General features: G+C 31.4%; 2 protein-coding genes across 3 annotated transcripts in view; one reads left to right on the top strand and one right to left on the bottom strand.

Annotated features, from left to right (window-relative positions):
- Positions 1–17,494, top strand: part of LOC114334644 (disheveled-associated activator of morphogenesis 1) — a 951,114-nt gene that overhangs the window by 289,761 nt on the left and 643,859 nt on the right. The gene's annotated exons all lie outside the window — the stretch shown is intronic.
- On the bottom strand, positions 279–15,382 carry LOC126884245 (facilitated trehalose transporter Tret1-2 homolog). The gene is made up of 2 exons (XM_050650179.1): positions 15,217–15,382; positions 279–3,797 (listed from the first exon to the last, which is right to left on the bottom strand). Exons 1-2 carry the CDS (start codon positions 15,350–15,352, stop codon positions 2,461–2,463), a joined length of 1,473 nt encoding a protein of 490 aa, XP_050506136.1. The 5' UTR covers positions 15,353–15,382; the 3' UTR covers positions 279–2,460.

Below are 17,494 nucleotides of genomic sequence, written 5' to 3'. Positions count from 1 at the left end.
GTGACCTATGTCTTCTTCATTTCGATTATCTGTGCTTTCTTCATTGCCATTATTTGTATACTCTCCGTTTAACAATTCATCAAAATGTTTCCATCGTCTTAATATTTCTTGATAATCAAATACTTATCATTTTTCTTTCTTTGTCTTTGTAATAAGTAGGCTGTGGTTTAGTAATATAATATATTATTCAAATAGACAAAACACTCACACTTTGAAGCTAAGTACCAGGAACAATTGATTTCTGAGTCTTATGGCAATGAAAAAAAAAAACAAAACAATTTATTGTTGTGATATAAAATTTTTATTCATCATCAAATTATCATCCATATTAACATTTAAACTGCTATGATAAGAGCAGAATAACAGTGATTTACAGAACACAATAAAACATAATGTTGTTCTGAAGCTATTTCCTTGTGGCATTTTTATAATGAACTATTTTAAATGGGAAATAAGCCACAATTTTACCAAAAAAATGAATTTATTAACGTTTCGACGCTAAAGTCGGGTGTCGTTGTCAAAATACAAAATAATACTAAATAAACAAAAATGTTGTTGCTTAGTAAAAAATTCTTTTAATAATTTATTTAATCTGACTCATTTATATCGGCAATTCAGGCATGTATTATACATTTTAAAGTAGAAGACTTTAAAATGATATTGCCAATATTGATGAGTTGCGTTTTTTGGGACGACTTTACTAAAAGATAGTTCATTCGATTACATGAAATCAACCCCAACTCAAGAATATCCGCCACAAAAAATCATAGCATGTGATCTGTCTTTAAAAAGACAACAAATGCAACTATGGCAGTAAAATTCTCGCGCTAGAGATTCCATAGTAAATCACGAGGGAAAACCAGGAAAAACCTCGTGAAACCCTACATCGTAAGTATTTGGACTTACATTTAGTTTACTCTCAAAACTAATACCAAATTCTGACTTTAATGTATGTATGCTATTTTAAATTATAAATAATATTAATAATACATAGATATTATATAAATAAAACTAAAATATAAAATATGTACTAACTCGATATGTTAATGATTTACTAATCGTGGTATTTTCTTTCTATTGACTTCCTCTTTTAGTATAGGTAACCACATCCTACTGCATTCTACCGAGGAATTTGCGACACAATTGTTTTCATTTAGCATAATTAGAGCCGCTTCTTTGAACAAGAAAGAAGAAAGAATTGTGTTTATAAAATACCTTGTGAATGCGAACAATTTTATTTAGGTGAAACATCAAGACCATTAGACGTTATAATAAGTGAACATCAGTCTTATATTAAAAATAGAGAATTTGATAGATCTCAAATATGTCAACAGGCATGGGACAATGAACATAGAGTTCAGTGGAGAGATTCAAGTATAGTCCTGAAAGAAACAGATAGTGAAAAGAGAAAAATCAAAAAGCGGCTCTAATTATGCTAAATGAAAACAATTGTGTCGCAAATTCCTCGGTAGAATGCAATAGGATGTGGTTACCCATACCCATACTAAAAGAGGAAGTCAATAGAAAGAAAATACCACGATTAGTAAATCATTAACGTATCGAGTTAGTACATATTTTATATTTTAGTTTTATTTATATAATATCTATGTATTATTAATAGTATTTATGATTTAAAATAGCATACATACATTAAAGTCAGAATTTGGTATTAGTTTTGAGAGTAAACTAAATGTAAGCCCAAATACTTACCATGTCGGGATAGTATCACGAGGTTTTTTTCTGGTTTTCCCTCGTGATTTACTATGGAATCTCTAGCGCGAGAATTTTACTGCCATAGTTGCATTTGTTGTCTTTTTAAAGACAGATCACATGCTATGATTTTTTGTGGCGGATATTCTTGAGTTGGGGTTGATTTCATGTAATCGAATGAACTATCTTTTAGTAAAGTCGTCCCAGGAAACGCAACTCATCAATATTGGCAATAGAATTTTAAAGTCTTCTACTTTAAAATGTATAATACATGCCTGAATTGCCAATATAAATGAGTCAGATTAAATAAATTATTAGAAGAATTTTTTACTAAGCAACAACATTTGTGTTTATTTAGTATTATTTTGTACTTTGACAACGACACCCGACTTGGGCGTCGAAACGTTAATAAATTCGTTTTTTTTGGTAAAATTGTGGCTTATTTCCCATTTAAAATAGTTCATTACAATATAACATGCCATCAGGAATATGGTTTTAAGATCAGAACAATCGAACCAATTTCGTCTTACATAGGTTTTACTGTATAAATTCTAACTATAATTCTAGCAATATATTTAGAAGTTAGATAATTATTCAGCTTAAATAAGCTGGGTTCAGAAAGAACTTTACTAAAGGCAACCATGTGTTAACTCTGAAAATAATTCCCGAATAATCTGAAAATGACTGAAAACCTTAGCGAATATACGTGAAGCTTCCGTGGTAAGTAGACGATTATCACAAAGAAAAAATCTAATAATTTTTCAACGATAACTGAATTTCAGCTATACTTTTTCCTCTCGTTTCTGGTAAATAGACCTGCATAAGAATAGCGCCAAGAATACAGAACAAACCAAATATCCACATACACCAATGAATCCCCAAGATCTCAACTGCGAAGGGAAACGCAGAATTAAAACCGATGAATATTAGTCCTGTCGTGTTAAGGAGAATAATAAAGGCAGTTGCCCTAAGGTCGGATCTAAATAGTTCGGTTGTTATAACTACTGGAAGTGGTCCAAGACCTAAAGAAAAGGACATTACGTAAACTAAAACTGTCACAATCGGAACAAGTTGTAAGTGGGACACTAAAGGGGAATGAATTTGTGTCAAATAGAAATATATGCCCAATATTGTTACTGAGATTCCAGTTCCGATTGAAGAAACTAATAACATTATCTTTCTATCAAATCTTTCTGCAATCATGGAACTGACCGTGAAGCTAATCGTTTTAGCAATTCCCACACTAATTGCTACTGTATTAGAGGAGATACTTGATCCCGATCCTTCAAAGATTGGTTCCATAAGACTCATTACAGTAGGTACCCCACACAGAAATTGTGTACAAATAACTAGAGTAGCTAAATATAAGCCAATTCTTGCTTCTTTTACAGTCCACATTTGAACAATTTTTAGCTGATTATCTGAGTTTGCTTTATTCACTTCCTCTTGTATGTCATTTAAGTCGCTACATAATTCCTTGGCGGTTTTGTTATTTCTCAATCGCTTCAATACATTTATACATTCTTTTTCCTTTCCTTTTGATAGCAAGTATACTGGAGATTCTGGTGAAAATGGGAAAAATAAAAGAAATGGTATTAGAGAGACACCAATCAAAAGTGTAAAGATTTTAAAATTAAATTTTGGTCCGATAATGAAGCAATACAGCTCACCAAGACTGAGACAAACCGACATCAGGCTGCCGTATTTAGCCCTGTTGTGATTTTCACAAATTTCCGTTATATATATGGGGAGTACCATGGTAGTATTGCCTATAAAAGTTACGTAAAGACAATTCCAAACTATAATCAGTGTCATATTCGTGCTGAAAGCTATCCCGATTAAACTGAACACTATGCCTAAGCACAAAATCTGTAGACTCAGCTTTCTGCCCATTCGATCTGCTGCCATTTGTATGATGCTACATGTAATTAAGGATACGAACATAGGCGTCCCTAATAGCATAGATATTTCTGATGTCGTTATTGGTTTTCCAATAGGATTTATTGTTGTATCGTTGGATTCTAGCTTTAAAATGGCGGGGGAGGTCCATGTTATTGATGATCCAATTATTACCATAGGAAGTATCCCTAGAAAAAAAAATCAAATGTAATTATAGTTATTAAGGTACCAAGGGTATTATAAGGATAATAACGCTTGAGGTATATACGTTGACCGAAAGCGTTATTATCTATAATACCCGTGGTGCCTTCAACGTTTAATGTCCGACTAAATTCTTCTTTATATGCAAAAAAATTAAATGAATTTTGAGTTAATTAGTTTTCAAATACAGTTGAGTCCGCGAGTCTTTACCCGTGCGTCATCATTTAAAGCATACGAAATAAGTCGGAAATTGAAATTTACTAAACGCCACAGCAAGTGACAGTAAGTGACTTGCTGTTGCGTTTAGTAAATTTCAATTTCCGACTTATCATCGACTTATTTCGTATATGTACTTTAAATGATGACGCACGGGTAAAGATTCGCGGACTCAACTGTAAGTAGATACATTTAGCAGCAATACTCGTAACGTAATCATGGTAACCATAGTTTTACTTAGGTTTTTATTTGTCAACTTGACAGTATTTAACTAGTTATTTAAATTTAACGCCCAAGGGCGTTATTTTTTAGGGCTTTATCTCATATTTAACTGACTTCGAAATCACGTCATTATTTGTCAAATAAAATACCAGTCGAACGTTAAATTAATTTATTGATTTATATTTAAATATATTCAAAATGAAGGGTAGCGTGAAATGACGTCTTGGAAGTATTTAAATTAACTAATCTATAACTACAAATATTTTCACCCATGAGAACGACTATTACATAAACTCGATTATCCAAAAGACATAATTAACAACAAATGTGAAAGGGGGCAATGTCATCTGTTATCTCCCTTCTGAGTGTAGTTAATTATGCAAGAATTTGGTAAATCAAGAATATTGGTAGAATTTGTTCAAGCCACCATGACATACAGATTCGCAAGAATGAGTTCGAAATCAATTGATACATTCATTCCAGATAACTAAAGGACTAAAACAGAGAGGCGGGGGCTCCGACTCTGCTATATATGGAATATGTTATAAGACAAATGTCTATAAACTCAATAAATTACTATTTAATAAGTGCAATGTGATGTACCGCGAGAGAACAACTTTACGTGGAGCTTAACGAAAATGGGAAAGAAATAGGGCTAGCCGTCAACGCAGATAAAATTAAAGCCCTAACACAAGCAAGAAAACAACGAGACGACGCTAACATTGAGGTTAGTAAAACAGCTAATATACATACCTGGGCGTACAGGTAACCGAGGACGGCAGCGAAGAGTAGGAAATACGGAAACGAATTTGACTGACGCGATGCAACGCGATGCAATGCAGCCCGATTCGACGGATATCTGGCATACAGTTTTACATGTAACTGGTTATATTCATGGTACAAAGACGCCAGGTACGATATTGCGCATGCGACTATCAGCTGATCGCGTTCTGTCGACGTCACAATGAGAGTAGCCGCTGTTGGAATACATATGTTTATATGGGAGTTTTATCGATTTTTAGCTTTTGAGGAGATTTTTGTAAGATTTAAGTTGATTAGTAGGCTTGTTAGTGTGAAAGAATTATTATTTACCCCTTAATGTATTGTCTCCAAAATTAGTTTATTTAAAAAACAACTGAAGGTTATCTTAAAATAAGTTTGTTTCAGTTTATTATTCTGAAATGTTTGATAGTTTAAAATTTATTGTTTATAAAGTACAGCTTTCTTAAAACTTTTGTAAATGGATGCTGTTAATAAATAATGTACAAATTAGCTTTGAAATTTCATTTGGCCGACAAATTATTGAATTTTAGAGAAATGATTGAAATTTAAAGATGGATATCTATATAATTATGTATAATATTGATGATTTGATATACTATATAAATTATATCCGATGTTCTTAATTACAATTTACGCTATATATGTCGGTATATACCTACTCAATATTTTTGGTTAAATTTCAAAATTGCTGTGGTAAGTATTTTATATTGAAGACCAAAGTAATAATTATATATTATTTATTCATCAAATTATGCCCTATCGCAAAACAAAATTCTGACATAAATACGTACCAGTTATTAATATTTCCGACTGGACGTTATTAGATAAACAAAAATATCATCTTAGAGTGAGTTAACCCCGGCTGGCCGTTATGGCAAATGGGTTTTTTGGGTACTATATAAATACCTAATACATTATAAATTATACAAAAATGCCCGTCACAGTTCAGACGGGAAATTTAGTTATTAACAAATAAGGGCCAAAATTGGCAGTTTTTTCGTTTAAATCGCTACCGGTAAAAACAGGGTAATTAAATAACTTCCACTTACACGTGGATTGACCAAGTCTCCGAAGGGGGCCTAAAGAAACCTCCAGAAGGATTGGTGGTAAAAATGCATCAACTGGATACTATATTTAATAATTTTAATGGGTCTGAACTTCGGTTAAAGTCAGAGAAAAATTATTTGCAAAGACTTATTGATTTGTCTGAAAAGATTGAATGTGATTACAAAACCAAACACCTGTTTTTTCGGTCGCGCATGTATTTTAGGGTTAAGAAATTAAACTTAACACTTAAGGAAAATATGAGAAATAAGAGAAAATTAAAGAAAATTGTAACTTAGTCTTGTGTTTTATTTGTTTTGTGATTTTGTTTCACACCATTAATAATCAATTATTTTCATCTGTTTACGTGCAACTAAATGAAGGCTCGATTCATAGGCGCCCATACATATGAGTTGGGGGGCGTGGCCCCCATGACTTTTCGGGTGCTTTAAATCATATATTGTGATCCGAAGTATACAAAATGCAATGTGCAACATCTTCAAGTCTAGCCCCACTACAAATTTTTATATGTACGCCCATGGCTCGATTCCCTTCTTAACACTGGCCTCAAATAAGACAAGCCAATCAAAAACAAGCTCGTATAATTTATTTAAAATGCGACGAATACAAAAAAAATGTTGAATATACATCAAAAATTTATTTTAGAAATTTATTTTTGTTCATTGTATTGTTAATTAATTTTTTAAATCAAAATAATAAAACACCTACATTTCAATAAATCCTAAATAGTTAAACAGAAATTATATTAATCTACTAAAATGACTCTTTATGACCAATTTAAGACTAATTGTGCTCCGAACGCTAATGTTTTAAATGGGGAATATTTAAAATCACTCTCATTGTGACGTCATGCGCGATCTCATCCGAATTTCGGATATTCCGGCTATCGTACCTGGCGTCTTTGTACCATGGGTTATATTTACCGCACGCAGTGCTGTCATCCTACCCGATGCACCACCCGACATAAATATAACCACTTATACATGTAAAACTGTATGCCAGATATCCGTCGAATCAATCTGCATTGCATCAAGTTGCATCGAGTCAGACAAATAGTTTCTGCCTTAATACTTCTGAAAGTATCTTCCAGGAAGCTCTTGAGGAATGCGAAAGCGGCATCAAAGTAAATGGTACCTGGGTCAATAATATACGGTATGCGGATGACTCGGTCATAATAGCAGACAATATAGAAGACCTCCAAAACCTTCTTAATAAAACTGGAGAGCATAGCGAGAACATGGGACTTAGCATCAACATAAAAAGACGAAGTTCCTTATAGTCCAGAAAGCCACTGCGCATCCGCTAGGAAAAATATTCTAATTTGGATTTTTTGCACAATCTTACTCAAAAAGGACCCTTTTTAACAAATTTGCATGTTGCCAGGACCAAAAGTTAGTCAAAAATTTTTTAAACGTTTTTTTGTTTTTTTTCCTAAAATAATTTTTTTTGCATGGAACAAAATTTTTTAGGTTTTTTGGATCATTCCAAACAGAAAAGGTCTTTAGTGACTTTTCTCTAAAAATGATAGTTTTTGACATATAAGCGATTAAAAATTGAAAAATTGCGAAATCGGCCATTTTTAACCCTCAAAAACTATGTGAAAAGCTGAAAATTTGAATGTTGTCAAGGTAGGTAGATATTTTGTAAACATCGATTGATGAAATCCCGAAGAGTTTTTTGCAATACAATATCAAAAACCCCTTTGTTTTTTAATTGCCAATCAAGCGTGCGCGACACTATTTTCCGCCGTTGCATGTGTATACAGTATGGTGAAAATGAAAGGAACAAATTGACAAAAAAATTAAATTATTGGACACCCTGTATAAATAATTATGTAAATGTTTATATTACTGAATAGAGAATTGAAGAACCTTTCAAATGAGCCAGCACACGACCCCTATTCTCATTTAAAAATCATCGATTACGTCATCACGCCCAGATGGATGACGTCACTAGTATACCGTATATGTCACAATATCATAACTTAAAAATAAAAATCGACCTCTTTCGGGATTTTTCCCTAAAGTCGCCGATTTACGAAATAACGAATTTATTCCTTTCATTTGCACCATACTGTCGCGACAGTATGGTGCAAATGAAAGGAATAAATTCGTTATTTCGTAAATCGGCGACTTTAGGGAAAAATCCCGAAAGAGGTCGATTTTTATTTTTAAGTTATGATATTGTGACATATACGGTATACTAGTGACGTCATCCATCTGGGCGTGATGACGTAATCGATGATTTTTAAATGAGAATAGGGGTCGTGTGCTGGCTCATTTGAAAGGTTCTTCAATTCTCTATTCAGTAATATAAACATTTACATAATTATTTATACAGGGTGTCCAATAATTTAATTTTTTTGTCAATTTGTTCCTTTCATTTTCACCATACTGTATACACATGCAACGGCGGAAAATAGTGTCGCGCACGCTTGATTGGCAATTAAAAAACAAAGGTGTTCAAATCAATTGTATTGCAAAAAACTCTTCGGGATTTCATCAATCGATGTTTAAAGAATATTTACCTACCTTGGCAACTTTCAAATTTTCAGTTTTTCACATAGTTTTTGAGCGTTAAAAATGGCCGATTTCGCAATTTTTCAATTTTTAATCGCTTATATGTCAAAAACTATCAACTTTAGAGAAAAGTCACTAAAGACCTTTTCTGTTTGGAATGATCCAAAAATCCTAAAAAAATTTTGTTCCATGCAAAAAAAAAATAATTTTAGGAAAAAAACAAAAAAAAAACGTTTAAAAAATTTTTGACCAACTTTTGGTCCTGGCAACATGCAAATTTGTTAAAAAGGGTCCTTTTTGAGTAAGATTGTGCAAAAAATTCGAATAAGAATATTTTTCCTAGCGGATGCGCAGTGGCTTTCTGGACTATTATAATCAGCCGTCAATTATGTCAACATCAAAATGCAAGACTAGCATATAACAACCAAGATGTAGAGTGCGTAAGAAAGTTTAAGTATTACCTGGGAACCTGGCTATGTGAAGACTGGATGTCGGATATGGAAATTAATTTCGGATAGAAAGGGCCAGAAGTGCATTCATGAAATTCAGAAACGTCTTTACGAACTCTGACTTTGACCTAAACCTAAGACTAAGAATCACAAAATGCTATATATGGTCGGTGCTCCTGTATGGCATGGAAGGATGGACTTTAAAAATAAACACAATGAATAAGCTAGAGGCATTTGAGACGTGGATCTATCGACGAATCCTTAAAGCTCCATGGACCGCAAGAATAACAAATGAAGAAATCCTGAGAAGAATAGGTACGGATCCAATGTAGGCTGCACCTACATTGGATCCGTATTTCTCCGATCCGATATCGGCCGAGGTCGAACTGCTTCTCTGCTGTAGCTTCTATCAATCGCCCGATATCGGATTGGATCGGATCGGAGAAATATGAATCCAATGTAGGTGCAGCCTAACAAATCATACTTCTCTCTGTCGTATGTCGTAGGTATTTAGATAAAAAACCAGCCATAGGAAAGTAAAGGTCAAAATATATAAAACTATCATACGATCAATAACAACATAATAAATATGGCGTAGAAACATGGATCATGACAGAAAAGACAATAACCTTATCAATAATTTTGAAGCAAAAATAAATATTGAGGATATTGAATATGATTTGATAAATGAGAATAGGGGTTGTGTGATAACTCATTTGATAGGTGGTTCAATTCTCTATTCAGTAATATAAACATTAATATCATTATTTATACAGGGTGGCCAGAAAAATAATTTTTGAATCAAATTAATTAATGCGAAAAAAAGAATGTATGCAATTTATTTAACTCAAAATACATCCTATTGCTACCATAAAATAGAAAAAAAATGTTTATTTGGCAAATAAACATTGCTTTTTGCATAAATTAAATGTTCAAACTCCCAAGAGGTAGGTGGAAGGCTATTTGTGATTCATTAAGTAAAAAACATGTTTATTTGTGAAATACTAATGTTATATTAATGTGTATATTACTGAATAGAGAATTAAACATCCTTTCAAATGAGATACCACACGACCCCTATTACCATTTAAAAAAATCATCGATTACGTTATCACGCCCAGATAGATGACGTCACAGTATGAAATATATATTAGTATGAAATATATGTATGTATATAATATTATATAATTTAAAAATAAAAATCGACCTGTTTCAGCATTTTCTAAAATTTAATAACTACTGCCAAATATCGAGGTGGGCTCTTTTCTTTGGCCAACCCTGTATTTTATTTTCATACAAATAAACTTCATTATTCTGAGCTAGAATTTATTAAGAATGGTTTCCTGATAGACGGTAAGCTAGACAAGATACATACCTTTTAAGTAGTTCAGTGATTATAAAAAACAAGTACGAGTCTCACAGAGGAAAACAAAATGAATGTTTGATGGTAGTTTTAACCATGATGTTTTTCGTAGACCAAAAACTCACACACATAAGGAGTATTTCCAAAGAATAAGAACTTAATTGCTACTCTGTTAAAAAAAATGTATATAAAAAAGGTAACTTCACTCTTATCATATTCAAATGTACCAAAAATTAAATAATGCTGGTTTTCGGGAAAGAATAGTCTATTTGCGCGAATGGACCTTATTGACTATGATCTGGCGCGCCTATGAAACATTGTGTAGGATTGTAATTTTCAAAATTTGGAATTTAAAGCTGCGTCATATTTTTGTAAATAACTGTTTTGTGTATTTTTTTATATCGGAATATGTGTTGTTGACTTTAAAGTTGTGCTCACTACGGAGAGCAATGGATTGTATCCTCGCTCCGACCCTTGCTCCCTGGTATTTATATTCGTTATATTCGTGAATTCTCGCATTTAAAATACTGTATTTATTTTAAATGCAAGAAGTCACGAATATAAATACCAGGGAGCAAGGGTTGGAGCGAGGATACAATCCATTGCTTGCCATTGCTCTCCGTAGTGAGCAAACCCTAACGTTTGCTGATTTGTTGACATACAGTTTACGATTTTTACTGGGGAATAAGCCAACATTTTACTTTATTTTGAGGTTTCGATATACACTTGTTTTTTGTTGTTGTTTTCAAAGGTTTATTGTAAATTCGTGCCTATTTCTTTTAGTGAGCGCAGTGTATTGTGACACTTTACATTGACTAACATTTGTAATCATAATTTAATAATCAAATAAAATTACAATAAGAAAGTAAACAAAATACAAAGTAAACAAAAAAAAGTTTTTTGAAAAAAAAATAGTTTTATAACAAATTAATGAATATTTATTGCAAAAAGGGTCATGCAGATGTTACTATTTTTATGTGCTACAGAAAAAAACATTAAAATTGGTCCATTTAAGGGAGATATTGCAAACTACTTCACCAACATTTTTCAGGCAAAAAGTTTTCATATTTTAAGGTCACTACAAAAATCATTATTTTTCAAAATATTCTACAATTTTACTATTGTATGTATAAACGAAATTGTTAAGTAGTAGGGTTGATAGGTGTACTAACACACTTTTAAAAATGCTACTATTGATAAATAAACAAATTATGAATTTTTAAATTTAGAAAAGCTATTTCGTCAAAAATGGTCCTAGAAAAATTTTGTGAACGTGTAAAATATTGTCAAGAACACGCAGATCGAAACAGCATTTCAAAATTTTTAATCCTGGTGATGTTATTAATAAAAAAACAAAAAGGATATAAACAAATTACAACAATTTTCAAACGCCATTTTGGAGAGTAGTTTAATTGAAATTTTGATTTTTCAAGACATTTATTGAAAATATGCATAAAACAAAAAAAACTAAGACCTTAATGAGATCGCGTGAAAATTGTATTTTTTTTTTTAGCTTAATGCTTCGACCACTAATGGCCATTGGCATGGTACTGTTGATTTCGCAATCGGTTGGAGTAATGTGTAGCGTGTGTGTTGAGTGAATGTCTTGTTACTTAATAAAGTCGACTTCATTGTCTTTACCTAGAGACGCTAGTTGTATCCGAACGTCTGCTTCGGTGAGTAATGTAATATTTAATAAACAAATTAAATACCTATCTCATAAAATATTGAATATTTTTAAACATTTTTTTTTTGCTTTATACTGATAATGTAACCACACATTTTTCTGTAAAATAAAGTATTTACTCTATGTCATATTATGTATAAGTTTTTAGTTTGTGAAAACTGTCATTATAGATAGCAGTGCGTGAAGGATTTATAGTGTGCGTGACGTAACAATGTATTTTAAATGGGATTTACTTTTTCGCACTGTTTGTAACTTTCGAGTTGTTATGGTGACAATCCTTAACTTTCGCGTTGTCATGGTGATGACAATATGAGCAATGAATTACAACAAAAGTTTTGACAGTTTTGTGGTTTGAAAGTAGTTAGAATTTTTAAATGTTAAAGTTCTAAAAATTGTAAAATAGAAATGAATTCCAGTGACGAAGAGTTACAGCTTTTTTATTTGTTTATCGTAGATAAAATATTGTATGAAACTGTGCGTGAAGTACTTTTTGCGAACCTTCGCGATTTATAGCACTCGCTCCGTTGTCGCTCGTGCTCTAAAAATCGCGTGCGTCCGCAAAAAGCATAACCGCATTTTTCATTATTTAAACAATGATCACCTTATATGAATTATACAGGGTGTTTCATTAATAATTGTCCATATAGTAACTGGAGAAACCTTAACACTAAATACGAAGATTTAACCTAAAACTCTTAAATAAAATGTGGTTCCTTACTGAGTTACAGGGTGTTTTATCTAAAAATTTAAAAACTATTTTTGCTCAGCATTTTACAAATATTCGACGTATCCTTTTCATACTTGGCAGGAGGTATAGGTACTGTACAAACTACTAAATTATGTTAAACAAACGTTTCTGGCTATTACCAGAGGCGTACGACTGGGGAAAGTGAGTGGTTGACCCTTTCCAAATTCTACGCCACTGGCGGAATTACTATTTTAGTTCAATTATTGGATTCTCCAATACTTTCTATGAAAATAATATACTCTTCATTCGTAACGATAAAGTGATTACTTTTCGAGATCTTTGAAGTTAAAAATGAAACGACACGGTTATTTTGATTAATGTATTGTGTCGCTTCATTTTTAATTTCAAATATCTCGAAAACTAATCATTTTATCGTTCCGAATGAAGAGTATATTATTTACATAAAAAGTACTGGAAAATCAAAAAATTACACTAAAATAGCAATTTCGTCAGTGGCGTAGAATTTGGGAAGGGTCAACCAGCCACTATCCCCTGTCGTACGCCTCTGGTAGTAGCTACAAACGTTTATTTATCTTAATTTAGTAGGGTATACAGTACCTACACTTTCTGCCAAGTATGATAAGGATACGCCAAATAGTTTTAAAGTACTGGGTACAAATAATTTTTCAATTTTAATCATATGAATCAATATATCATAAATTAATCAAAATAACTGTGCCGTTTCATATTTAACTTCAAATATCTCGAAAACTAATGACTTTATCGTTACCAATGAAGAGTATATTATTTACGTAGAAGGTATTGGAGAATCTAAAAACGGCACTAAAATATAGGGATGGCGGTTTTTGACAAAACACCGGTTTTCGGTTATACCGGTTTTTTTTGCTTACGGTTTAACCTGGCGGTTATAACCGGCCAAAAAAACCGGTTTTTGGAAAAACCGGTTTTCGGTTTTTTTAATCCAATACTAATAGGTTAGAAAGTTACATTTACAATACACTTTAGTTTGCGATACTCCATTCGACTCGATATCAATATGATCAAAATTAGTACTATCGAAAGAACATGTATTACTTTTAACACGTTTATATATTTGTAGAATAGGTACATTTTAACTCATTTAATACTTCCTGTATGAGTGTATCGTTTTGAAAACGTAGCGAAATTCTTGGAGATTCGTATTCGTAATCAGTAATTCGATATTCATAGTCAGAGCACTATTTTTGGTAATCAGAAAAAGTCATTCACCCACTTTCAATGTCAAGAGTTAAGTGTGAAAAATAGATGATGTTTGCGTCTAATTCAACCAGATCACTTCTTATGTAAATATTATGATTACAAATACATTTTCAAGGAAATACTATAATAAAACTTAATAAAATTGTTCTGGCTGATGTGAGATTGCACTTTCAGTTTGCTTATGTATTTTATAAAATAAAATAAAATTTGAATTATGGTTTTGTTTGGAATAATTACTTGAGAGTAATAATTATGATTGGGATCCGAAATAATACCTAACCTAATCCTAATCACCGTAAAAACCTAATAACCGGTTTTTACTTTAAAAATAAAAAACCGGTTATAACCGGGACAAAAAAACAACCGGTAAAACCGGTTATTGCGAAGTAAAAAAACCGGTTTTAGGTTTAAACCGGTAGGTTTTTCCCATCCCTAAAAATAGTAATTCCTCCAGTGGCGTAGAATTTGAGAAGGGTCAACCATTCACTATCCCCTGTCGTACGCCTCTGGTAGTAGCTAGAAACTTTTGTTTATCAAAATTTAGTAGGGTATATAGTAGTCGCACTTTCTGCCAAGTATGGAAAGGATACGTGGAATAGTTTAAAAATGATGAGCAAAAATACTTTTTAAATTTTTAGATAAAACACCCTGTAACTCAGTAAGGAACCACATTTTATTTAAGTGTTTTAGGTTAAATCTTCGTATTTTGTGCTAAGGTTTCTCAAGTTACTATATGGACAATTATTAATGAAACACCCTGTATACTTTGTTAATAATATCTTTTGTTTTTATTGTTCTGGAGCTGTTTCTTTGTGGCATCCTATGCAGTTTACTATTTTATTGGAAAAGAAGCCACAATTTAAATTTAAAATGAAATTTATTGACTTTTCGACTTCCACTTTGGAATATCGTTATCGAAATACCGAAGTGGAAGTGGAAACGTCAATAAATTTCATTTTTAGCTTCAATTATGGCTTATCTCCCAATAATATAGTAAATCTTTTGTCTTCACATAAACTTTGATACACAATTTGTTCCAACCTGTACGGAATTACATTTTGATTTTATTTTATTTTATTAGGCTAAGTAGATATGAATGAACATTACTGATAATGAAGTTGATAATTACTGAAAATTGCAATAAGTTAACTTACCAATAATAGCAGTAAAATAAAGAAACAACGTGTCAGGTTTTTGTTTGCTCTCTTGCACACATTTTAGTTCATCAACACATTGTTCATATTTTTCTTTGCTAGTTAAGAGATCCCTAACTTCGTGACTGTTTTCCATTATTATTTTATCTACACTAAATAAAGTAAAATCATAGTATTATCTTTATATTCAAAGTTTTTTAGAACGTTAAGGTTTAACAAATAAGATAAAAGAATTGAATTGACTTTGCATTTCGACGTGTTATTGATAACTGGTAGATTCATTATTATTATAGGCCAGGGTAATAAGACAAAAATATACCCTGTTCGTGACACTTCAACAGCCAGGACACTGAAGCGTTTTTTCGACGGGTAATACCTATAAGAACAAATTGTAACTATTTCCTGCGTAGGATCTGGCGGCCATTTTTATCTATAAACAATTTAGTGTCAAAAAACGGCCTTTTTTCATTTTTTTGCAAATTAATGGAGAGTAAGACTTATGGATTTTTTGCAATGGACATCTTCGAGAGAATGGAAAAAGCTTTAAAATGGCGTATTACTAAGTTTAATACACTCATTTATTGTTAATATAATTGCGAAAAAAGGTCGAAATTTCAAAAAAATTAATTTTGCAATTACTATTGTAAAAATAAGTCTACAGATTTGAAATTTTTGTGAAATGAGGGTTCTTTGGTGCTTAATATGTGACAAAAATTTCAAAGCGGTTCATTCAATTGTTTAAATTTTATCAAAATTAAAATAGAAGTAGGTTGAATGCACGAATATATGGAATTTAGAGGAATAAATTCCTATAAATTTATCAAAATTGTTTATCCCAGAGAGCTTTTTTTTGCAATAACGTAAGTCAGAAAAAAATAATGTTAGAACCATTCTACAGGTGTCAAATCAAAGAGCATGGACTAAACTTTCAAACTGTTTTAACAAAAGTGAATAAAAATGCATTTATTAGTAATAAATAATTATGAAAATATATCGTTAATTTTTCCTTATAAACTTTTTGAATAACTTTTTTCAAAATAATATATTTTTTACTGTTTTGCACAACTACCAAGTAATGTTATGTTTATGATAATTAATTGATGAAAAATTGTAATAAATATATTATAATTTATTATATAAAAAATAAAAAGTTTATAAGGAAAAATTGAACATACTTTTGCATAATCCTTTATTACTAATAAATGCATTTTTTATTCACCTTTTTAAACCATTCGAAAGTTTAGCTCATGCTCTTTCATTTGATCCCTGTAGAATGATTCTAACATTATTTTTTTCTGACTTATGTTATTGCAAAAAAAGCTCTCTGGGATAAACAATTTGAATACAATTTAAACAATTGAATGAATCGCTTTGAAATTTTTGTCAAATATTAAGCAGCAAAGAACCATCATGTGACAAAAACTTCATAGATGTAGACTTATTTTTACAATAGTTATTGCAAAATTATTTTTTTTTGAAATTTCGACTTTTTTTTCACAATTATAGATATTAACAATAAATGAGTGTATTAAACTTTGTAATACGCCATTTTAAGGCTTTTTCCATTCTCTCTTCATTTTTTTCTGACTTATGTTATTGCAAAAAAAATGCTCTCTGGAATAAACGATTTGAATAAAATTTAAACAATTGAATGAATCGCTTTGAAATTTTTATCACATATTAAGCACCAAAGAACCCTTATATGACAACAATTTCAAAGCTGTACACTAATGTTTACAATAGATATTGCGAAATTATTGTTTTTTCCAATTCCGACCTTTTTTCGCAGTTATATTAACAATAAATGAGTATATCAAACTTTGTAATACGTCATTTTAAAGCTTTTTCCATAATCTCAAAGATGTTTGTACTAAGAAAACCACAGGTCTTACTATTTTCTGTTAATTTGAAAAAAAAGGAAACCGTTTTTTTCGACACTAAATTGTTTATAAATTAAAATGGGCGCCAGATCCTACGCAGGAAATAGTTACAATTTGTTCTTATAGGTATTACCTGTCGAAAAAACGCTTCAGTACCCTGGCTGCTGAAGTGTCATGGAAAAAACCTTATTACCCTGAAGTATTATGTAAATAATACATTAAACTAAACAAGTACCGTATTCATAAATATTAGGATATAGTCTGTTCGCTAAACTCAGACGCAACTGGCTACATATTTTAGTCGATAATTTTTTTGTTTTTGGCCAATTTTTTCAAAAATTGGCGAAAGTACTAACTATTTAGTGATTATTAACTATTTAGTAATTATTTTTTGCCAA

This window comes from Diabrotica virgifera, chromosome 5 (assembly GCF_917563875.1).
Source record: "Diabrotica virgifera virgifera chromosome 5, PGI_DIABVI_V3a".
NCBI classification, from domain to species: Eukaryota; Metazoa; Arthropoda; class Insecta; order Coleoptera; family Chrysomelidae; genus Diabrotica; species Diabrotica virgifera.
The sequence above is the reverse complement of the archived record's forward strand: the minus strand, read 5'-3'. Positions and strand labels throughout refer to the sequence as shown.

Excerpts from the sequence above, each read along its gene's own strand:
- LOC126884245 (XM_050650179.1), bottom strand. The coding sequence starts at position 15,352 with ATGGAAAACAGTCACGAAGTTAGGGATCTCTTAACTAGCAAAGAAAAA. Across the intron at positions 3,798-15,216 it reads TTATTTTACTGCTATTATTG|GGATACTTCCTATGGTAATA; the intron begins GTAAGTTAACTT and ends TTTTTTTTCTAG.